At 37.3% G+C, this 25,548-nt stretch overlaps 1 protein-coding gene across 2 annotated transcripts in view; it reads right to left on the bottom strand.

Annotated features, from left to right (window-relative positions):
- Positions 1–525: 525 nt before the first annotated feature.
- MAP4K3 (mitogen-activated protein kinase kinase kinase kinase 3) overlaps positions 526–25,548 on the bottom strand; it is a 257,922-nt gene continuing 232,899 nt past the window's right edge. The window contains exons 25-34 of one of the 2 annotated variants that reach the window (XM_006882333.1): positions 25,011–25,071; positions 24,641–24,758; positions 18,092–18,150; positions 15,764–15,867; positions 12,067–12,238; positions 8,622–8,690; positions 8,451–8,543; positions 4,432–4,502; positions 2,573–2,628; positions 526–1,954 (exon numbers count right to left, since the gene is read on the bottom strand). In XM_006882333.1, the coding sequence (XP_006882395.1) occupies positions 1,867–1,954; positions 2,573–2,628; positions 4,432–4,502; positions 8,451–8,543; positions 8,622–8,690; positions 12,067–12,238; positions 15,764–15,867; positions 18,092–18,150; positions 24,641–24,758; positions 25,011–25,071 (891 nt within the window). In that variant the 3' untranslated portion in view covers positions 526–1,866. The remainder of the gene's footprint in view (positions 1,955–2,572; positions 2,629–4,431; positions 4,503–8,450; positions 8,544–8,621; positions 8,691–12,066; positions 12,239–15,763; positions 15,868–18,091; positions 18,151–24,640; positions 24,759–25,010; positions 25,072–25,548) is intronic. The other variant, XM_006882334.1, reaches the window with a different exon arrangement.

Here is a 25,548-nt window from a genome sequence, read left to right as displayed (position 1 = left end):
AAATTGAGATAACAGATCAACTAACAGTAATTTGTTGTTGTTGTTGTGTACACGGAGTCAGAACCCTCCTGTGGATTCTCAAAGGTAGTAAATTGCTTGGGAGGAGACTGCCTGTGAAGCAGCTGATGAATTCAAACTATATACTTCTGTATACTTTTGGGCTGGCGGTACAATGCCTCACCACTAAGCCACCAGAGTTCCCTAAAGTAATTTGAGGGACTAGAATATTTAGATTGGAAACAGTAACTGAGGGTTAAATTATAAACAGTAAGAAAACGTCCCCTTTATATGTTAAGAAATCCACTTAATCTCACTGCTGTCAAGTCAGAACCTACTAATAGTTGGTCCTCTGGTGAGTTTTGGAGGGAACTGCACAACGTTCTCCAGGAGTCACTGGTGGGATTGAATCACCAGAGAAGGTTCTCACAACTTTCTCCAGATTACGTCACCAGAGCTCACTCCCCTTAATCCACTGGAGAAGTTTCACACATTTTAAGCCAAAAGACAAGATACTATACAACAATATGTTAAAAAACATGTTTATTTTACACTATGTACAATGAAGAATATATTTAAAAGTTTTAGCAATTAAAATAAATGAAGACCATAAATCACAATTTAGTTTGTTCTTAGTGTGTACAGTCACATTAAAATATAAAGAACATATACCAAAAAAGAGCCCAAAATGTGCATTTTGCTAAAACTTGGTATATACATATTCCACTGGAAAATAGCAATCAAAAATGACTTTAACCAGAACTAAGTTCCTGTGATGTGTAGTAACCATAAAATTGTTTGTATGAGGTAGTAACTAAATTATTTTGGCCATGTGTTTATACCCTAAACCAAAAGAAATAGGAAAGTGATCATAAAATAAGGCCAAAAGAAGTAAAAATTCCACTAGAAATTTGAACCACTTCACTCTATGGAATGTTCTAGTTCTTCAATGTGATTATGTGCAATAATTAGTGGGATTCTAATAATTCTATTTTATTCTTGTGCATACTGTAATCAGACAATAATTGTAGTATTATATCACAGTACCACTATTCTGTGATTCAACATTTTTTTCAAAGGTATTGGTTTTTAAGCACAGACAAGCATTTTTATAGGATTTTGCTGAAATAAGAAGGCCCAGTTACTACAACATGTAGTTAATTGGTTTGTTTCACACTGAAAACAATCCAAATATATTTTAAAAAGACGTTGTAGAGCCAAATGCATATTGACAATGTCACAGCTTACTTTTGTGACTTAATACATCACATATCAATACTTTGTGCAAATATAAAACACCAGTGTACTAGCATTAACATTAAAAACAAGATTATAAAATGATTACAGCCTCCATTACAATTTTAAAAGTTACAAGATTTATATTCATATTACTAAATTACATATAATAAAAATACAATAGTGTTAAATTTACTGTATTCATTTCCAGCATCCCATTTTGTAATATAACCACACCCAGAATATACTAAAGAATTCTTAAAATATTAATCCCAATTGCATTTTCATCAACATTTACATCTGTACAGATAAGACACTTACTTGTACATCTCATAAAAGTACATTATCTACATAAATTCTTAGTGTATGTCCAGCAATATGAAGTTTCACAGAAAAATACTGCATATATGTACAAAGATTACGTAACAAATGAGATAAGCACTTGTGTGGTTCAATATGCTAAATATATCCATACCACTTAAAACAAAAAATTTCCTCATCTTTGTCTCATGCCACAATAAATTACAAAGTGACTGAAGCCAGGTTCCCGCAGCTTCTGTCCAGCTTCAAGCATCGCTAATGTCGCAGCAGTAGTGTTCCCGCCTTCTAGCACTAGCTGTCAGAGCACATTTCTCAGTAACTGTTTTCGTGACCTGCCAGGATGTAGAGATTGCTATTTGCTGTGGGGTTATCAGTTGGCCTACTTTCCAAAACCACGACCCTAAAATAAATAAACATATAACAAAGTTATTCTTGAAAGTATCTGTATAAACCCTTCCCATTGTTTCTCCATTACATGCCTTTTTAAATCATGTTTATTTGGTTTATGAGTAGAAAGAATTTGCAAACTATTGATCAATAAGCCAGTTCCAGCTCTGAGAAATAATGTTGCATACAATCCACCTTTCCCACCTCTAATCAATCTAGTGCTCTCAAGAAAGCACAGGGGTGGGTAGAAGTGGGAGTGGGGCTGGGGGAGGGGAAACTACACACACCTATATTAGAAAAACTGTAGGGACTTAATTCTTATAAATCCTAATAGCAATGTGCAGTCCAAGATGGAAAAAAAAAGTATTAGAATTGGATCTTATTGGGCACTAAAAAGAGGTCTCTGGTTTTTTGCATACATTTTCTTTAGATGGTTGTTTTGAAAGTAAAACTAGTATTTTCAGAGTTGATAAAGTCCTCTTACTTGGGAAATGAGGGACATTAGCAAAGTGTGAACTGTTTGCTATAGTGCATAAAATAGTGTCAACATATTGAGAAATTTCAATTTTCTAGGGAAAAAAATGCCAGTTATATACTGGATTCATAAATGTATTAAAAGCTTCTTTCATACCTGTCAGATCCAAGCAGTCTGAAAATTCTTGTGCTATCTGAAATTTCTTGTGTTACCTGTTCAATGAAAAGAGAAATTCAATTTCTGTAACTAGAGGGAAAAAAATAACATTTAGGCATTTAATTTAAACTTTACAAAAAACAAACCTATTTCTGAAGAAATAAGATTGTTAATTTGTTAATTAAGAACATGGGGCATAAATTTGTATCTGGGAAAACCATGGTTAATTTTATTTAATCAAAAAATATGTGATTAGAAAAATAATTTCTTTGTTAAATTTTAGACTCCAAGGGAAAAACTTAAAAAAGCAAAGGATCCAGTTGATTTATTTGCTGGGAACCTTAAATCATTCATGTTAAGATTATGTTAGTGTTAACAGCAAGACTACTGGCAGCAGTAAACCAGTCAGACCTAGTCTTTGCACAAGAAAATGCTGCAGTGTAAATTCTAATACTAGGCATTTTAAAAGTCAGATACGATTTTAGTTTGCATCCCAATTTTCTCACTGTGACATAGGCAAGGTAGATCTCTTAAAAAGAATTTTGTCTTCTGCAAAATGAGACCAAAAATATCTACTTTGTGGTGTTCTTCAAGTATGCTTTCTAAAGAACTTCTTTTTCTGTTTAGTATTTACTAATGGTTGACTGTTCTTATCTTCCTGTTCAATCCTCTTAGGTGACTTAAAAATATCTTTTGGCCAAGTGGCCTTAGTGGTTGGGAGTTAGGTTACCAAGCCACAGGCACTCAGTTTGAATCCACCAGCTCCTCTGTGTGAGAAATATGGGCATTCTCCTCTTGTGTGATTTACAGCTTGTGAAAAGTGGCTAGAGGGTCAGCTACGATTGAGTTTTGTTTGGAGAAGTGAGCCCTCTTGTGGGAATAAGTGCTGACAATATTAACAGTGACACTTTCACTACAGACCAGGCACATCACATGCTTCATTTCATTTAATCTTAAAAACCTTGGGAAAGAATATTTTGTTTTCCTCAATCCACAGACGGAAAAACTGAGGCAAACATAAAAGACATTCCAAGAGAACACAGCTGATAAATGACAGGGCTGAGGCTTGAAATCAGGCGTCATGAGTCTGGAACTTCACTGACGGCTCATGATCACCCACCAAGGCTAAGAAAAAAGGCTCTGAGCTTAACGGGCACAAGGAGCTCTTTCCCTGTGTGAAGTTCTCTTTAAGTGGTTTAGAAACAGTTACACTATTCAGACCCGCAAAGAGTATTAACTTGGGGTACTAGAGGAATTTTTGAGTTTTACTTTCTTATGACATTCTAGGGGGGCAAGTTTTGGTCATGTTTATAACACCAGCACTTTCTGGTATAAATATGGAACCAAACAGAGTATGTCACATGGCTCGGAGTAAGAAGTATTCCTATAATAAGCTTGACAAGGACTCACAAAATGAAGATAAAAGTTCTAATAAATGCTGAGATAACACAGATAGAGGGTATAGTGTTGACAAGAAGGTGCAGAGTCCTTCACTGGCTGGCTGCATTCTGAAATGCAAGTCAAGAAAGGGGTTTCATGACTCTAGGTCCACGTACTGGGTCAGAGAAAGTAAAACAAACACCATGGTGGTTAACTTTGTGCATAGTGGGAAGTTCCTTCTCCTGAAAAGAAGGGTGATGCTTATCTGAAGTATGTAACATATGCAGTGAAGTTCTTTGAGTAATGGAGAGAATGAGCTAACTATAAAATAAATTCAGATTTTCATTACTACAATGAACGTAGGAATAATAAAAAGAGCAGATCAAACATTACTTGTGCAATTAGCAAATCTGTTAAAGAGGACTTCATGAAGTGGAATTTGACTCTTTAGTGGATATAATTTTTAAATGATTACTTACCTCATTTGATCTAAAACTTCTACCTTGCATCCCGTGTTTCCAGAAAGCTAGTACACTGTCCTGGAGGCAAACTAGCAAGCAAGAACAGCTCAATTACTGTTAATAGTACAAAAGTTCAACTATAAGCAACATTTCATTGCTGTTATAGCAGTATTACAACTGGTAATTGGCCTCAAGAGTCCCTATCAATAATGCGGAATTTTTTTGTTATAGAAATTGTAAGTTGACTTATATTTGGAGAATAAAATATTTCAAACAAAAGAGAATCAGAGATTAACATGATAAACATACACGCATGTACGACTCAACTATCACATTCTAGTTATTTCTCATATTCACTTTTAGTTTTACAGAAAAACACACACTTTGGCATCTTGTATACCTCATGATTCTAACTTGAATCCATCTGATATGATGCACAAATTATTTCCAAGGTTTTTTCCCCCTATTATGAACATTCTTGTCCATCTAGAACACATGTGAAAAATTTATAGGGCACATTATCTGGAAGTAGAATGACTAAAATAAAGGACTTTTACAGCCTTTAAAAAATAGGTCTTGCTTTTTTGAATGAGAAAATAATTAACAAGGAAGAAATGAAATTTCATTTCTTTTAAATCTTTTATTGCTTCAGAATCATGTGTTGACCTGTCTATCCTACCCCACTGACAATTAAAACCTTAAATTTCTTTTTACTTGTGAGTCTATTTTTGGGTCCTCTTTTCTTACTACTTGTTATGACTTTATAGAAATTTTTTAATTAAAGCAAGTATTCGTCAAACTTTAGTATTCTTAGCATTCTGGCTCTTCAGTATAAATTTTTTTTCCCCCACCCCACGCCCTCAGTATAAATTTTAAGATCAGCTTATCAAGTGACACAAAAAAATCTCATTAGGAAAATTTTTATTATAAATTTACTGACTTTGTGGGTTAATTTTGGAAGAACTGGATATAGTGTAGTTCATTTGTTCAAATCTTCCACTATGCTTTTAAATTTGGACTTTTCTACATGATGACTTTAAACATGCTTTGATTTATTCACACTTTTTTTTTATTTTTTATTTTATTATTTTTGTGTGCGTGTACTGTCAAATCAGATCTGACTGGTACAGGAGGAGATTGTCCCTCCTTCCCCTGCAGAGCATCTGGTGGATTAGAACCGTGCGCCTCTGGGATTGTAGTTGCAGCTCCTCGCCACTAGGCCACCAGAGCTCCCCTAGCTATTCACACATATTTTATCATCATAGTGAATGGAATATTTTTTCCTATTAAAGCTTTCACTCATCATTATTGGCATACAGGAAAACTACACTTTGGTGTTACTTAGATTTTAAAACTTTGAATTCTCTTATTATTTCTAGTAGTTTATAGTATTACAGTATTCCATCAGCCAAGAAGTATCTTTTCACTCTTTTCTGTCTAATCTTCACACACCCCTCTTCTACTCTAATAAGACAATGTTGGAATATAATGAGAACAAGCATCCTTATTTGTTTTCCACTTTAATGGAAATGTCTCTGACCATTAAACTTGATGGCTGTAATAAGTTTTGGGAAGGTAAAGGACCTTCTTTTTATTCCTAATTTGCTAAGAAGTTTTTCTTTTGTTTAAATCATGATTTGGATTTTATAGAATGACTTATACAGCTATTAAAAAGTGATCTGACTGTTCTGTTTTCTGTGTAGTATAGTGCATAAATATTCCTTGGTTTTCTGAGATAAATCTATAACTTGGTTGTTGTTGTTATGTGCCGTCGAGTTGCTTGCAACTCACAGCAACCTTATGTACAAGAGGCCTAAACTCTGCTCTATCCTGTGCCAACCTTACCGTCTCCGACACACTCATCCCCACCACCCCAATCACAAAATGGAACCACCTCATCGAGGGTCTTCCTTTCCTGTGCTGTCTCTCCACTCTCCCAAATAGGGTGCCCCTCTCTGACGACTGGTCCCTCCTTGTGACATGCCCAAAGTATGTCAAGACTTCTTGACTCCAAGGAGGAGCCTGGTTTCACCCTCTCCAGGACAAACCTGTTGGTTCTCCTAGCAGTTCACGGTATATTCAACACTCTTCTCCGGCACCACAGCTCAAATGCATCAATTCTTCTTTTTTCATCCCTAGTCACTGTCCAACTCTTTGATGCATAGCACGCAATTGCGAAGATTATAGCCCAGATCAAGCACACCTTAGTTTCCAGCCTGATGTTGTTGCTCTGGAGAAGTCTCTGGAGAGGTCCCTGACAGCTGACTTTCCCAGTGCAATTTGTCTCTTGATTTCCTGGCTGCTGGTACCAAGAGTGTTAACTATCTCAATCTCTTTACCATGACAGTGCAGAAGTTTTTTTGCTAGTTATTTTATTTACAATTTTATTTTCATAGTTAAGATCAGATTACACTTCTCCCCTCAAATTAATGCTGTTGGTTTAGTTCAGGCTTAAGTTAGTCTTATACACTGATTTGCTTAGGATTTCTTTTTTGTCTATAATCATCAATTGTTTATAAAGGACTGGGATTATCTAGTCTTTATTAGGCATATAAAAATAATTATGAAACAATCCAGGTCTTACGTTTTTAGAAAGGGAGAATCCTGATTACCAGGTACCTCATACAACCAGGTTGGTGTTAGGCTTGCATTCAGGCTTTGAGTTTCTGTTCTATGTTTATCTTGAATCTACCAGTTGCTCTATGGGGAAGGATAGGCAATCTCCTCCTGTGCAGCTTACTGTTTGTGAGAATCCACTGGAAGGTCAGCTATCAGTGGGTTCTGACTCAACCGCATACATCAACAACTACTACTATAACATTTCAGTATCTTGAGTAGTTGTCACTAAAATGACATCTTTTTTTACTTGGTTGGAGGGACTGCACTTTAGTTGCAGGGTAAGGGAGAGAAGGAAACAGAACTAGGAATAAAACAACTGTCTGTGGCCTATTCTCTGCCAAAACCAAGCATATTTTATTGATACATTAGAAAAATTATGCATTATATAATTTATAATTATAAAAATACATATAAATTGTCATTCATTTTTCTTAGCACAATCCCACATATAATACTCTTTATTTTACTAATCCCATATATTTAAAACTCTCTAATTAGCAGCCACAGTTGGAAAAAAAAAAACCACAACAAACCAATAACAGAGTTTACCAAGTCAGAAGTTTAAATGATTTATTAGGGTCTGGAGGAAATGGAAAAATCATAGCTATTGCATACCCATGTTTATTGCAGCTTTGTTCGCAATAGCAAAGAGCTGGAAACAACCTAAGCACTCATCAACAAACAAATAGATAGAGAAGCTGTGGTATAGTCACACAACGGAATACTACGCTGCACTGAAAAACAAGGAACTCATGAAATATTATGCAAAATGGATGACCCTGGAGGACATCATGCTGAGTGAAATATCTCAAGTCACAAAAGAACAAATATTGCATAGGGCCACTGTTGTAAAACAGGACTGAGATCGGGTTGAGGGAAGACCGAGAAGGAGGGGAGGAATGATATATACTGCATTGAAACAGATGAGGGAGAGAACTGTTTAAAAGGGATATATGGATGGATATTCTTGTCATTATAGAAGTCCAGAGTGAAGGCTGCATAGTGGAGTGGATTTGGGGGGAGAGACTGCATAACAATGAAAGAGCTTTTCTTTTTCTTTTCAAGAAGAGTGAATTGGGGGAGGACGGGGTGGGCAGGGAGAAAAGTGCAACAATGAATGACTGGAAATCCTAAGTCTCTGTAAACTTTCATTAAAATTAATAAATAAATTTAAAAAAAAAGAAAGGAAAAAACCCAACAAAAAACAACAAAAACAAAAAATCATAGCTATGCTAGGAGAAATGTGTTATGATTTCTTTTGAGACATGTAAGGGATAAATAATTTACACTATAGTTTTTAATATATTTTTATTATAAACATGTATTATTTTTATTATTTTTTTATAATTATCAAATTCATTATTATACTCATACTGTTCCTATGAATTCCTATTTTTATCAATCAAAATGTTACTTACCTATTGATTCAATTTGAAAGTCAAACGTGAGCTCTGATGATAATTTTCTGCTAGATTTCAATCTTCCTTGGAGATTCACTATTTTTATACAACCTAGAGGAAAACAAGTTACTGAGAAATGAAGGCAATAGTCATCTTATTAAAACAAGATGTTCATGAATAAAAACTTACAATCTAAGCATACAAGAATGGTATCTCTCTCCAATTGGGTTACATGTGTAACATTCGTCTGTGGGTTATCTACAAAACACAAAAGGAATTGGAGAAACTTTAATAAATACTTTGTGAAGCATACAGACATAAAGAAGGAGAGGGTGGTTTTGAAGATCACTGTATTTGCAATAGATAAAAATCTTTAGCTGTACATACTGTAGTGGCTGACAGAACTCTGGTGACTTAGTGGTAAGGAACTGAGTTGCCAACCCAAGGATAGGTGCTTCAAATCCACCAGCTGCTACATGGGAGAAAGATGGGCAATCTCCTCCCATGCAATTTACCACCTCTGAAAACCTGTTGGAGGGTCAGCTAGGAGTTGGTTCTTCTGACTCAATAGTACACAGTAGGAACACTGTTGTGGTTGAGAGCTTAGGCTTCAGGCTGCTTGGGTTCAAATGTTGATGTAAATGCTAAGCTTTGTAAGTGTTCAAAAGAACAGCTGTTAGGTACTTTATTACTATTGGGGTGGTATTATTTTATTATTCCTATTTGGACTTGGAAGCTAATATTTCAAATCACAGGCATGACTGATTTGTAATTTTAAATTTGTAAAGATTGGAACTATGCTTTGCATTTTTAAATGACTTCTCATTTTCACATCAAGTGAAAACAGGATGTCCAATGTGCCGTATTAACATCAAAATGAACACTGCTGAACTACAGGCAATTGTGCCTGGCTTTCTATTTCATGGACAGGTGGTTGGTTTGTACTTTTCACATCCCATCACAGTTAATACGCTTAGGACATCCCAAAGACGGTCATATTTCAGACCGACAGTGTTCTTTAGACCTAGTACTTCCATAATTAATCAAGGTTGGAAGGTTATGGAAAAGGATCATTGGAGGTTAAGCCAATCAGGTCTTTGTAGTTTTAAATAATTAGTGCAAATGAAGAATCTACCTTGTTTCAGTTTACCAATACTACATAGATAACTCAAGAAAACAAGGCTTTGATCAAATGCTTTTAATAATTACCAATCAGTGAAATTATCTTGAGATCATTAAAAAACACTAATCCCTTACTACATGTTACTGAGTTGATTCCAATTCAGCGACCCTACACCCCACAGATCTGAATGCTGCCCTGTCTTGCACCATCCTCATCACCTTTGATGTGCTCAAGCTCACTTACATACAGTCACTGTGTCATTCCATCTTGTTGAGGGTCTCCCTTTCTTTCTCTAATCATTCACTATTCCCACCAGTCTTGCAAGTACTGGTCCCTTCTGACAACATGTCCAGAGTATGCAAGATGAACTTCCATCATCCTGGCTAAACTTCCTCCAAGACAAGACTTGTTTGTTCTTTTGGCCGTCCATGGCGTAGTCAATACTCTCTTTAAATCAACACCGCGATTTTAAGGCAGTAACTCTTCTTCATTTGTCATTATTCATTGCTCAGCGTTCACATGCATATGGGGTAAATGAAAATGTCTTGGGTCAGGCTCATCTCAGCCTTTAAAGTTATATCCTTGACTTGTACTTCGGAGAGGTCCATGGCAGCAGATTTCTCCAATGCAGCATGTCTCTTATTTTTTTTTAACATTTTGTTTCAATCATTCATGCATATTTTGTACCGTAACATTACAATACAATGTTTGATTGTCCATTCACTGTCCTTCCTTTCACCTATTCCAATATACTAGATTGGTTCTCCATGTAAATCTTTTCTCTACTTTAACGGTGGTCCTTAATACATTATCTTCTTGTAACTTATTTCACTCACTTAATGTTCTCTAGACACACCCATGTTGTAGTGTCTCATGAGTTCTTCACTGTTTATAGATGCTACACAGTAAACCACTATGTGAATAAACCACAGTTTCTTTTTTTTTTTAACCATAGTTTCTTATCCATTTGATGTAAGCTGACGGTTGACCGTAAGTGGCTGGACTTCTCAGTTCTGGATTCTATCCCACTGGTCTATGTGTGTGACCATGCTGTTCTGATTAGTGGGGCTCTCCAGCAGGTTTTGAGGTCGGGAAGTAGAAGGCTTTCTTCTTCAGTAGAGCTTCCATAGAAGGTCGGTGATTATTTTTTTCCATCTACTTGAAGAATGGTGTTGGGATTGCATTAAATCTGTAAATTCTGGTAGTACTGCCATTTTCACAATGTTAAGTTTTTCTAACCATGGCATAACCTTCCATTTATCTAGGTCTTTCTCTCTTTTTTTTTAATAGTATCTGCAGGCTGATGGCTATGTTAATTAATTTGGGATGAACATTCTGAAGTAACTTAGAGTTGCTGTTTTGATGAACAACTGCCATAGGTGTGTCAAACACTGTAATTTGTTACCCATCATGGGCAGTGTTTGGTGGAGTTTTCAGATTGATTCAGGTTTGGAAGCAGGAGTGACATCCACTTCCTAAACCACATGCCTCTAAGAAAGTCTATGAACTTGAAGAAATGATGATAGTTATAGAAAGGCTTCAGGCCTTTTGTTCATCTTTTGTGTGTTCTTAAAGGACAGCTGTCTTGCAAGTTAAATGTGTTGTTTAAGAACACCTGGGCTTTAGCAATCATGGTGTTGGTTTTGTTGTTTCTTGTTTGGTTTTTTTTTTTAGCAATCATGTTTTTGTGATTTCCTCCTCCTCCCCAATAAAAACCCATGTTCCTTTAATATTTTTTTGTGGGTGAACAATCTTCTAAGGTTTCAACAAACTCCACCTAATCAACATCTTATGGGTTCCTTCACACTGCCCTCCACAAAAGCCCACTGTCATCAAGTTGGTTCCTAGTCCTGGCGACCCTCCACTGGGCTTCTGAGGCTGACTGGAGGAGACCGTCCAAGTCTCTCGAGCTGGCAGAGAAGAACTGCCAACCTTTTGGCTACAGCCTGTTACATTACACAACATGCCACCAGGTTCTGCTACTGTTATGTACTGTTGAGTTAGAACCAACTTATAGCTGACCCTCCAGTGGGTTTTCAGAGGCTGTAAATCACATAGTAGGAAACTGCCCATCTGTCTCCAGTGGCGCAGCTAGTGGACTTGAACTGTGTGCCTTTGGGTTAGTAGTGTAACTCCTTACCACTAGGCTACCAGAGCAGCAAAGCGCTTTTGTGAAACTAACTTTTAAAAATTGCTTTTGGGATATGCACTCCCCAAATAGTATATTAATATACATCAAATACAAGTTTTTAACAATCACATTAACCTCTGAAAGGAAAGTTGGTATACGTGCACTGGATATAGTAAAGTCTAAATATACATGTTCAGTCAATAGATTTAAAATCATCAAACAAATTACTTTTATGTAAGTCATCTTCTCTAAGTTTCATAGTAGATGTTTAAAACTGATTAACTTCCATATACTATTTCTGCTTAAAGAGAGACAGTAAATGTATTATTTATGACAGTAGCATAAATAGTGATCTTAATAATATAATAAAAATCACAAACCTGATTCTGTAAACCACGAAGAGGTAGAATTTGGATTGACAGTCTCAAACTGAACCACCTGGTTGAAGTCTCTTCCTCTGCTGACCCCAACGCAAACCAAAGGGAACTCCTCTTCGGGGACCACCAGCATTTCAAACATTCGAAGTGGACATGGGATAGGAAAGTCTATGTGCTGAAGGCAGAAGCAAAAGTGCATTCAACAAAGGGAAGCAAAAGGCCAAGTAATTTGCCTAGTAACAAGTTTTAGTTTTATAAAAATATGTAAACTACCTTTTCACCATGAAGATACTTTTTGTCACCAAAACTCCTAGTACACATAAAAATCTAAGTGGTAAATATTTTTATATATATTTTATATTTACCAATGTGAGTTTGCTTTTAAAGTTAAACCCATGTAGTTACCAAAGTCCTGGAATAAAGATGGCTGGTGGCACAAGGCTAAGTGGTTGGCTGTGAACCCAGACTTAAGTGATCAGAAGCAACCTCGCAGCTCCAAGAAAACTCCCATCTCCATCCTCCAATCTCCCCTGTCCATCCAGCTTCCCCTCAGACAGAAACATAACTAACTTAGGATCCAGCAATCCCACTGCTGGCTAAGTACTTCAAAAAACAAAAAAACTCACTGCTAATGAGATGAACAAATTCACTGCTGCCCATCCAGTGAGACTGTATACTGCACCGGAGGACAGTACCAGCTTCCTCCCACAGAACTGCTGGTGAACTGTCAAGAGAGCCACCGTCTTTGTGATAGTAGCACAACTCTCTATGGACTACACCACCAGGGCTCCCTAGATATGTATCTAGAGACTTAAAATAATAACCTCAACAGACATATGAATGTCTCTATTCACTGCTGTGGGCTAGCTCTACACTGTCCTACTGGGTTGCTATCAGGCCGAATCAACTTGACAGCAGTGGGCAGGATATTCACCGCTGCTTTTTTTCAAGAGCAAATAATTAGAGATAACTGACTGCCCATCAAAGATAACGAGATAAACAATCTGAAGTACATACAAACAATGGACTACTATTCAACCATATAGCACAAAGATAACTCTCTGAAACACAAGCATGAGTGGAGTTTGAGGGTATAACGCTAAGTGAAATAATACTTAACATACAAGGAAAAATATTATATGCTCTGTCTTTTATAAGAAGGCAAGAATGAATACATACACAAAGACCAATGTCCACCGTTACTTACCAAAAACGGAAGTATGCTTTTAGATGGCAGAGACCTATTATTTTTGGTGACAGTGAAAGTGGTACCAAATGTGCAAAGTACATATGGATGTGTGCTGACATCCTGATATCCAGGTAGGTACAGGTGTGCATGCAGGTGAGAACAGACATAAGTAGCTACAAAACCAAAATCTAAATCCACTACCACTGAGCCAATTCTGACTCACAAAAGACCGTACAACAGAGCAGGTTCCAAGGTTGTCAATCTTTAGCAACATCTTCTTCCTGCAGTGGCCATTAGCCACTGTGCTTTCAGGAGTCCTGTAAAAGGCTGCAACTACAAATATGTGGGCACAAGCACATATGTTCATTAAAGACACAAAAATGAATACTCCTCAGACGTACCTTTCCAAAACTGGCTTTCTGGGTTTAAAAAAAAAAAAAAAAATTTAAACCTACAACCTAAAATAGACAAGTGGGATCTTCTAAGAATCAAATCCCTATGCATATCAAAAAAACTTCAACAAATGGGAAGGATCTTTTGTGAAAAACAATGTACTCAAACTTTGTAAATAAATCAGAGTAATATAAAAAAATTAAAAAACAAAAAACTCAAAACCAAAACACCGCAACCAAACAAAAAAACTTCTCCAGTAGAGTAAGAAGGAAATCCATAGACTGGGCAAAAATATTTGGCAATGACATACCTGATAAGGGACTTCAACCTAAAATTTATAGAATAATCCAACAAGAAAAAGGTAAACAATCCAATCACAAAACAGGCACAGGATATGAACAGACTCGTCACCAAACATGACATTCAAATGGCAAACAAACACATGAAGAAATGTGCAAAATATCTCTTAGAAAGTTGCAAATCAAAACAACTATGAGATATCATCTCACCACAGCAACAGTAGCAAAGTCCAACAAAGTAGCAAAAAATAAATGCTGGCAAGGTTGTATAGAGATTGGAACCCTTATTCACTGCTGGTGGGGTGTAAAATAATGCAATCACCATGGGAGGCAGTTTGGTGCTTCCTCAAAAGGCTACAAATAGTAACAGCTGTATGCACATCCATGTTTAAAAAGATGGAAAACAACTCAAGTGAGTATCAACAACAAATGGACAGAAAAAACGATGGTACATCCACAAAATGGGATATTATGCAGCAATGAAAAAACAATGAACTTGTAAAACATTACACAAAATGGGGGAGCCCTGAGGACATTATGGTAAATGAAATATCTCACTCACAAGCGGACAAATACTGCGTTACACCACTGTTATAAAATAGGACAGACCTGGGGTGGGGGGCAGTGCTGGGAAGGTAATGGGGAAAGAGTGCCTAGATAATGAACATTGCAACAGAACAGATTAGGGGAAGAACTGCCAGAAAGGCTTGCATTTATGATTATGCATTATATATGAGAACAATCTGGAACAGAGGGTGTCTTGTGGGGTGGACCTGGGGAGGTGTGGGGAGAAGATGCGCAAAAATGAATAAAAAATTAAAAAGTTTTAAAAATTCATTTCACAATTTCTTTGGATGACTGATCTACAGTTTACACAGATTTAAAATTAGTTTTTCTTCAAAATACAAGCTATAGATTAGTAAATCTTTTTAAAGAATATTCACTAATAAAAGGTGCTGGAGAAATTAAGGCACAAAAACTATGGGAATGCCTGAGCAAATGACTAAGGAGGCAGACCCAAAACAAATTATATTCTTCATAAAAGAATATTCTTTGCCTTCTTAGATCAATGCCAACCTTCAAGTTGGTTTTTATTTTTTTTCTTTTGTGATCAATTAGGTTGTTCAAGAGTACGTTCAAAAGTGCTTTTTGTTGCTCTTTCAACACTCCCTTCCTTGCTATCAAGGAGCCCGAGTGTTGTGGTGCAGTGTTGGGCTGCTAAGAGTATGGGGCAATTCGAGGCCACCAGTCACCCTGTGTGAGAAAGATGGGTGGTTGGTCATCTCTCATAAACATTACAGCCTTGCAGGCCTGATGGAGGGAAGCCATGATGTGGGAACTGATGCCAATTCACTGGGTTTGATTTTTGGGTTCTTGAAGCAGGAGAACTGAAGGCTGAGGTAAGTGCTAAAGGAAAGGTCAGTCATCTGAATCCACCAGGGGGTACTTGGGGTAAAGACAAAGATGTTGGGATTGTGAGGAAACCTGATGGACTGCTGACAGGTGTCAGAACTGACTCAGCGCAGTGGTACGGGCTTGATTTTTGCTGTTCTTGACATCAGGCTGCAAATGAGACACTGTATGCAGCTTGCTACTATCACACTCTTGCACTACTTTTCTTGTCTCTTTTAAACTGTGATCAGTCCAACTAAATGAGAACTGGAAACATTTCCAATGTCCTGCTATAATTTAGAATCAATACGTTAAGAAGTGAGGAAGGAAAAAGGTTTTTCTAGTTCATTTTTTATTTTAAAGAACAGAAAAGATTACCATCAAGCTTTTGTACTAAGAATGACATAAGTTAGACTTTCATGCTTACCTTAATTAACATAAATTTCTGCATTGGTTCAACCCATTCTAGTAGCACAATGCTAGTGTGAAGTGCCCCGCACAGGTATTTATGGCCCGTGTAAGGATTTCTCACTGTTAAGGCAAAAAGTATGGATGATTTATCTTATAATGCAAAGTCCTACAATGATAACTGCATTTCAAAAATGCAAACTAACAAATCAAAGCTGATTCCCAGTTCAACTCTTTAATTAAATAACATAGAGAAAATAATTAATGTGTTGGGTCAACGCAGAATTTTGTTTGTACACACAACAGAAAATGTTGGCTGTGTGATGGGGTGGCTTTTTTGGAGAAAAGACTTGGTGTTGTGGTTTTATGAACAGTATAGTCTAAAACCTTAACAGGGCAGTCACACAGAACTGGTGTGAATCACAACTGATCTGCTGACATGCCGGTAGCAGGGAGATCAGCCAAAGTAGCAGGATTCGGGGGAAAGGGTCATGCAGATTTGGAGAGAAGCTGTCAAACTGCTAAGAGCCAGAGGGACAGCAAAGTAAAGTGGTCACAGACAGGCAAGCGAGTGGCTTTTTTGTGGAAATGTTCCTGAATCAGAATGCTTTGGTTCTGCAATTAAAATACTTGTACATCTCCCTCATTTTTATTAGTCTTAAAGCCATTATGAAACACTAGGGAGATTAAGTCTATCCCCAAATAGCACTTTAGAAATAATAAAACTAAATTTTTAGATATTTTAAATTTTCTCGCTGATTATGATTTAAAGACATATATTTCAAATAAAGATTAAAAACAATGTAAAATGTAAGAGACTAAAAGAAATAAATTTCATGACAACAAAGATTTGAAATATTTAAGCAGCAGATAAAAAGACAGTAAAATCACCCAGCTAAAGAATACAGAAAAGTGTGTCTAGAAAATTTCAGTTGGAAGAGAAAACCTGCCTTTTCTTGCCCCTGGTAGATGCTGGATGTGATGTTGGTGACTCTAACCACTATGCTGAGTCCCAAGCTTGTTATTCTCTGCCCCAAACCAGCTGCTCCTGATTCGTGGCAACAACAGTTCTACTCTGCAGTTTTCTGGCTGCATGTCCACAGCATCATCCTTTTTATTCCCACTGCTCCTGGGTTAGTGCAAGATCATCCTTACTGTATAATGAATAAAGGTCATGTTCCTAAGCCAGTTCATACAAGAGTGCTCACAATCTATCTCCAATTAAATGGTCTACATTAATCTTCTGCCTTCTATAGCCTGGACTCCAGCTAAAGTGGAACAATTAGCATCTATTTTGTGCTGTTATGATTTTTGGTTTTATAACTACATTTGTTACATTATTTCTTCAATTTGAAATGACCTTTTCAACTGTTCATAGTTAAAATCTGCCCCCCCCTTTTTTGAAGCCTAACCCAAGAGAAATTTTTTTTGTCCTATCCACATTATTCCATGAAGTATAGTGATTTATAGATTTCCTTAATTTCTCCCCTTTTTAAATACCATAGGAGAAAACTGGGCAATCTCCTTGCATGTGATTTACTGCCTCAAACAACCCACTGGAGGGTCAGATATGAGTTGGTTCTGACCTGATGGCACATAACAACAGCAGCAATAATAAAGGAAAGGAAATATTTTTTAATTTTTGCCAAATGCAAATAAAACTCTTAATTTAGATGGATAAGAGATAGCGGTTCAGTAGGAGAATTTTCAAGATTGTTGGCCAGGTTTGACTCCCAGACAATAGATCTCCCATAGACACCACCTGTCTGCCTTGGGGACGTGTGCTACTGTTATGTGAACAGCTTTCAGTGAAACTTCCAGAGAAAGAGTAGTAAGAAAGGCCTGGTGATTTACTTCTGAAGATTAGCCAGTGAAAATCGTGTGAATCAAATGGGTCCAAATGGGGTTGGGTGCCGACTTAAAGGTTGCTAACAACAAGAAATTATGATGGGAATGGGCAATGAATGGTGTGTTCAAAGGAGACAGAAACCTTTATCACAGAGCATACCGTGTTGTATTTTGAAGTTTAAAAAATACATATATAAATGAATGAATGCAGTCTGATAAGACATTACTATATACAGTGGGAAATAATATTGGGCCTTCTGAGAGCAAAGTGTTATAGAGTGCTATAATAAAGGTGTTTCAAATTTTCATCAACAAATTATTTATTCACCAATCACATGCTGTGAGTCAGGTGGTCAATTAGGCCTAGTTTACATAGGGATTGAAGAGTCAAGGGGGACGAGTAAACTTTTACTGACAGTATGCCATGCGGTGCCCTTAAATTTGGGAGGGGTAAAGAGTAGAGAGTTTTGGTGTCCCATGTTTTGGGCAGTTTACTTACCAACACAACATTTCTGACACCACTTGGTATCAGGGATTTTTGCTGATACAGCAAATTTCCTAAAACAGAAAGAAAAAAACAAGAACGTATTAGGTAAACTTAGTTATTGGCAGACATAGTTATGAAGGTAGTTCTGGTGGCCTAGGGGGTATGGAGGTGCACTGCCAACCCAAGAACAGGTGCTTCAAGCCTCCCAGTTGTTACATGAGAGAAAGATAGGCAACCTTTCTTGATTTACGGCCTCTTGATTGATTTACAGCCTGCCTGATGTATACATACCCTCTGAAATCCCGCAGGAGGGTCAGCTGTGAGTTAGTCCTGACTCAATGGCACAAAACAATAACAAATTTTTGAAGATCAGAGGAGAAAAGACATGTTGTTAAAAAATTCTTTTATCTATCAAGAATAATAAGTTGGGTCTCTAACTTCTCTAAATAATTCCAAATAAGTTAAGGATTTAAATATGAAAAACAAAACTATAAAATTCTGGGATTTAGAACAAAATGACCTTGTGATTTCTTTAAGAAAATGAGAGTCAATCGTACAGAAAAAGGTCGTGTTATCATTTTTTTTTTAAGTAATGTATTCCTAGCACCTCAGACAATGCCTGCTGGCATGTAGGTGCTATTCAAATTGTTGAATGGATCTAACTTTATTACTTTGGTTTTCCAAAGCACTAAGCAAAAAAGAAAACTCAGCAGGTATTTTAAACACACGAAAAGAATTTAAGCTCTATAAAAAAGTCTCAAAGCTGCGCTGCCAACTTGAAAGTATGTCATTCGAATCTACCAGCTACTTCTCGGGAGAAAGAGAGGTAATCTCAGCTCTTGAGATTTATCGTCTCTGGACACCCGCTGGAGGGTCAGTGATGGGTCAGTTCTGGATCAATGGTATATAACAAATTTTAAGAAATATTTTTATTTAGAGCTCTGGTAGCCATGCAGTAAGGCACTGTGTTGCCACCCCAAGGCACCTGGTTTGAATCCAACAGCTGCTCTGTGGGACAAAGATGGACAATAACCTGTCCCGTGATTGAAGACTCTGAAAACGCATTGGGAGGGTTAGCTATGAATATGTTCTGACTTGAGAGCACATTACAACAATGGGGAGGATTCTGGACCCCTAGTAGTAAGGAATTATGCTGTCAACTCAAAGGCACAAATCCACCAACTGTTCACTGGGAGAAAGATGTGCGATCTCCTTCCATGTGATTTCTTGCCTCTGAAATAAGAATCAGTTCCAACTTGACGGTACACAATAACTAAACCCCAAAAGGTATCTAACTACTAAAACAATTTTAAGAGTTATTATTTCACGACTTTAAAAAATGCGAGAGATAGTGGAAGTGCCTTCTCTTCTGGTCTCTCAGGTCTCAGCCACAGAAGTGAGATGATGAAGGGAACATCAACGTTTGGAAAGCATCGCAGAAAGCAGTGCCGCCGCTGTGGCTCCAAGGCTTGCCACCTCCACAAGTCCACCTGTGGCAAGTGTGCCCACCCTGCTTGTTAAGTGCAAGAGAACGTACAACTGGAGTGCCACGGCTAAAGGCGAAATACCACCGGGACTGGTCGTGTGAGGCACCGAAAGATTTGTCTACTGTCTTTCTGTGAAGAAACAACACCTACAACCAAGAGGGAAGCTGTTGCAGCACCCTGTTCATCTCAAGAATTCCAATGTTTAGTTCTGCAGGAAATGTTTTGGCATTAAAAAAACTTTAAAAATATGAGATTTTCTGTAAGGCTGCTAACAGAAATTTTGTAAACCTCCAATCAAATTTAGTATGTAAAAATGTTTTATAAATTAGACTGCATACACACACACTCAAAAGACTTTTATAATAAAAGTTAATAATGGAGACTACACTTATGTATATATATGGTACAGACATATCTTAAACCCCTTCTCCATTTCTACGTAAGTATTTTAGCCATCTTTTGTATGCGTGATTGTGCAAAGATTAGGTATTATTGCTCTGCACTGATGTTTTAATTTTTTTGGGAAAAAAAGTAAAGTTGTGATTCTCTGGGAACATTAAATTGTGATACTCAATAGAATTTTAAGCAAGTTCAGAAGACTCTTCATGTGAATGATCTTGTTACTGTGTAATTGGCAGCTAAGTACGAGTTAAGCATGTAATACCACATTATTGTTGTTTTACCCGGTACACGACTGTAGTTAGCCTCTCCTGAGGCCTTACTAGGTATGCTAATCACTGTACATGTCTCCTCAAGAATAGAACGCAATAGGTCATATCAAAGAGCTATGATGATTTCAGCCATTTACTCAAACCTATATAGTTACAATTTAAGGAGAAACACTCCCAATCTAGCATTTCAATCTGACTTCAGTATTCATAGTAATACAATTATAAGAGCAATATAATTCCAATTCTCATTTCTGCTTTGCTGTTGTAAAGTACCACTGATTTGTAACCAACCCATTGTTGACCCTCCAGGAGGTTCTCAAAGCGAGTAAATCACAGGAGAGCTGACTGCCATCTTTCTCCTACAGAGTAGCTGGTGGATTCGAACACATACCTTGTCTGTGCAGCTACTTACCACCAGGCTACCAGAGCTTCCTATTTTTGCTTTTGGGCTCATTTTAAGTGGAGAACACAGTGGATTTTCAAGGATTTGCCTCCCTAGGCAACCTATGGGACAGTTCTATATAGCCTTGAAGTGTTGTTGTAAGTCAGAATTGACTTGATAGCACCATTTTTTGTGCTTGATTTTTTGCATCAATGAAAATTGGAATTTTCTTGATACCATAGCACCTATACAGAGATTTATCCAGATGCTGAGCGTAGGGTGACGACAGTGATAAACTCAAATATGTTAACTTTGACACAGGCCAATTTATCACTTCTGAAGATCATAGTCAAGATCCTAGTTGATGCCAGAAACCATGTTAAGACACCTTATGGATGCAATTTTCAAAATAATAATCTGAGATCTGTACACTAGTTTATTCTGTTTTAAAGGTGAATACACTTGGAGAATGTGTGTAAATTATCCAAAGCCTCAGTCTTCATAAGGATTTAAGTACAAGCTTATCTGAACTCTAGGGCCTATGTGTTAACATATAGCTAGATTAGAAAATGGTACAATGAGTACCTATTTTCAGAATAAGAACCACCAGGTACTATATTACATGATGCTCAGTCAAAAGTTTAAATTGTGTTCACTGCATAGTACGACAGTAATAGTTTTATAATATTTTACATAATAGCTGTATTAATATATATGTAAAGTAATAACATGCAAAAAGAGTTTTCAGATTTCCTGAAAAGACATGAAGAGAATGAAAGGTAGATTTTTACAGTATTTAATTGCTAAAGAAGTTGAAGGAAGCGGGGAAGGACATATTTACGGGCGTTCCTAATACTAAAAATGGATTGTAATAGAAAGCCTGAAATAGTATTTTGGCAGCATAATACTGTGTTTTTGTGTGTTCAAAAAAATCTGAAGCACTGAAAATATAGCTAAAAATAAACCTGAAAGGTCTCCATTCTGACAAGTCATAAAAAATTTAACATATAGAGTTCATATGTCTTCGTCTATCTGATATTCTTTAAACTTGTTATCTCATAAGTACCTTAAAAGTCTGGTCATCAATTTTTGTATCAAGTTAGAGGGCATGACAGAGAGGTCCTATACAGGTAGACCCACAAACACCAACATAAAGTCACATCTATGAGAAAAAGAAACTCTTTAATCCCAGTTCTGGGGCTAGCTTTATGGGCAATATCCCTAATTTCAAACATCATTTTATAGCACTGTTTGATAAATCCAGCTCAAAATTCTAATTTTGAGACATGAAGAAAATACACAAATTAAATAAAACCTATTTTAAAAAGACAAAGTATAAAGTATATTTTTTAGTGGGTTTTTTTTTAAGGGTAAAATAGTAAAGATAGTTAGTTACATCTTAAAAAGGAATGATCTCCCTCACTGAAAGAAAAAAGAAGAGAGGCTTCCTGCCAGTGAGGTGTGTTGCTGTTGTTGATTGCCGTCAAGTTGAGTATGACTCATAGAGACCATAGTGAGGTGAGGCTCTATTTTAAGTGTTTTTCTCTGGGTGGGCCTTATGGCTGGAGTCTGGTCCAATGAGATGATGCCATGGAGAGTTCAAAGCAGAACGGGTGGATCTCATTCTGGTCCCTGTTCTCTGATGCCATTCATGTGTCCAAAGTGCCCACTACTTCTGACATCACTCATTGCACCCAAAGCAGCAATTCCATACATGTCAATACTGGTGTCCTAGTTTTGATAGCTTAGTTTTCTAAGCATAAACTTTTGCCTCTTTTCCTGGCTCCAATCCTAACATTCTCCCCCTGGAGAGATCAAGTCTTAAAACTTTTTTAGGGTTTTGGATGATGACTACTCTAGTTGCTTCATGCTGGTACTGGACATTGTCCTGACTCAGGGGCTCCGAATTTCTCCAGGGTCCTACTTCTGTGGGTCCCTAAATGTTCTGGCTACTATGCCAAGTGGGTTGAACAGCACAGGGTTAGGAAGTAAGGTTGAATAAGATGGTGTCCTTGTAGGCCAGCTGCTTGTAGAACACTTGGAGCCTGGTATTCTAGTGATCACATATCTATTCAAATGTAACCTCCAGTCTCAAAGTCTATTGATTTTAGCTGGACAATAAGATGTTTGGGTCTATTTGATGAAGGCAAAAATTCCATCCTTTAGAATGATTTGGGTTTTGGTAACAGAAAATGTTACTGTGCCATCAAAGCCCTAGTCTGCCCTTCTCACACAGGCAAAAAAATGTTATCAGGCAGAAGAGACCAGAGTAGGACATAGTACCCAAGTAACAATGTAGTACAGTGTATAGTAATTTTAGTGTTTCTTGGGAGAGCAGACTTGTGTCTTGAACATTAAAGTTAATGTTTAAACTTTCTATCAGAGTGCAGGGATGAGAAGAAAAAGATGAAAAGGTAGAAATGAGGGTAAAATAGTAAAGATAGATTTATCCAAAATTCTAAAGAGTTTTGTACAAATAGCTCCACATTTGGAGACTTACTCTCTGCCTCCAGGTGCTGGCCCAAGTGTGCCATGCCTGTGAGGGGGTTGCCTGGTCTATAGCCAGCCCTCATACTGATAGAAGCTGTGCCCGGCACCTGGTGTGCCCAACACGTGGGACAGCACATGTTCCACATACTCTCCTGCACCATCTTGATAATGGTAGAAAATCATCCTCTCGTATTATCCCGTGTTTTGGTGCCAAAAATATTACTATACACTCAGTGCTCTAGTTCACCCTTCTCACACAGGCAAATCAGGCATCCTTGTAGGTCTACTGTCAGGTGCATGCTCCATCTCAACTACTACCCACCACCTAGTCTGGCACCTGTGTATCAGGCTCTAAGTGCATGACACCTCCTGTGCTTCATGGGTGCCCTCTACCTCCTCAAGAAGGCAGAAAGAGTCATTTGTGCCTGCATGTCCTGTCTGTACTCCTGCCTGGCAGGATACTACCCCTGGCCAAACTCCTTCCAGGCTGAGTGCGCCATCTCTTGATGTCTCTGAGGCCAACAGAGGTCCTGTTAATTGTGGTCTAGTACCATATCTTGAGCTTTCACTGGTGACCTCAGCTTCTTCTCAGATAAGCAGAAACTCTGCCCTAACTGGGCACCTCAACCTCAACCTTCTGTTAGATCAGCAGAAACTGTCCCAGACCAGGCACCCCAACTCCACCCTCCACAGCAGTAATGAGGATCAATTATGTGCCCTCCCGTTAGATCAGTTGAAACACTGTCCCAGACCAGACACCCCATCTCTACCCTCCACAGCAGTGATGAGAGGATCAATCACATGCCCTCCTGCTGTACCAGACTAGACACCCAGACTCCACCCTCCACAGCAATGATGAGAGGACCAATCATGTGCCCACCTGCTGTACCAGACCAGACATTCTGCCTCCACCCTCCACAGCAGTGATGAGAGGACCAATCAGGTGCCCTTCTGCTAGACTGGCAGAAATGGTGTCTCAGACCAGGCACCGACTCGACTCCACTCCACAGTAGTGATGAGAGTACCAACCACACGTGCATTCTACACCCTGTAAGTTCCTTATTTTTCCTTCTTTGTTTGTTCTTAAGGTTTTCATTTTCCCCTCCTTTCTTTAATTTTTTCCTCAAGTAATGGATTTCTCATGTGAAAGTTTCATTCAATGAAATTCTAATTTTTTAAATTTAGAAACTAAACTTGAGAAAAAAAATAATTTTAAACAATTAAAAAGAAAGCACTATATACAATGTAAATTACCAGAAAATTACTTGAAAATTGTTTCAGTCATACACAGAAAGCAAAAAATTCATGTTTGATATAAATGGAAAGGATAAAGTAAAACAACAACAACAACAGAGAACAAGAATGTGGTAAGTAAATACATTATTTCTTTTCCTTTTTTCATTATATATTATTTCTACTAAACCAAACTGAGCTGTTCCTCCTCCACCCCACTGTTTTTTTTAGGATAAATACTGGTTAGAATGAATTATCTGTATCTAAGGATGCAAGTATAAATGAAAAGTATTAGTACCTGGGCAGTATTCTGTCAGGGAGTTTATGTGCTGGAATAGCAACAGGTAATTTTTGCATTTGTCTTGCATAATCAAAAAGGCCTGGTAAATTATGGGAATAGAGCTGAGAGGCTTTGCCTGGAGAGAAAAAGAAATACGACACAAAAGCAAATGATTTAAACAGGTACAATGAAAAGGTACTGGAGGTTCAGTGTCAAGAAGATGTGCTAAAAACAAATGAAAAGCATGTGGTTCGAATCCACTTCACTTCATGGGAGAAAGATAGGTAATCTCCTTCCATGTGATTTACTGCCTCTACTAACCTCTGGAGGGGCAGTGATGACTTGGTTCTGACTTGATGGTACCAAACAACAAAACTAAAAGACTTACCAGATATTGATAGTAAGCAATTGTTCATCACATATAACCAAGTACACCTTCTGGGGAATAGCTAATAAAAAAGAAAAATGCATGAAGTTACAAAAGACACATAAAAAAATATAATATATATATATATTAACAAGAAACTGTGTTAAAAATAGTTCACACTTATAAATGAATATTATATAGCATTTAAACAAGATACATACACATAATAAATCTTTATTATGAGAGGGAAAAAAACTCCTGACTGGCAGTGTCATTTCATTGTCCTAAATGATTATGATCAGTTTTTTAGTAACATACAATCCTAAACAATACATGGAAAACTCCCCTTTCAGACAATGTTTCAATCTTTATTTGGGTTGTGAGTTTCAAAAGTCACATTTAGGCTTAACTATAGGATTCTCTTATATATTCCTGAGAAATGCCTTCATCCAGGCCATGTATCAATTCTAAAGTCTGAAAAATACAAAAGTAGGTTCATGATGTAGTACAACACTGGGTGAAGAAATATTAGATATAGATGAAAAGGTCAAGTGAAAAC

This window comes from Elephantulus edwardii, unplaced genomic scaffold (assembly GCF_000299155.1).
Source record: "Elephantulus edwardii isolate Elephantulus edwardi_28Jun2011 unplaced genomic scaffold, EleEdw1.0 scaffold00019, whole genome shotgun sequence".
Classification (NCBI taxonomy): Eukaryota; Metazoa; Chordata; class Mammalia; order Macroscelidea; family Macroscelididae; genus Elephantulus; species Elephantulus edwardii.
Note: the sequence above shows the minus strand (reverse complement) of the source record. Positions and strands in the feature narration are given on the sequence as shown.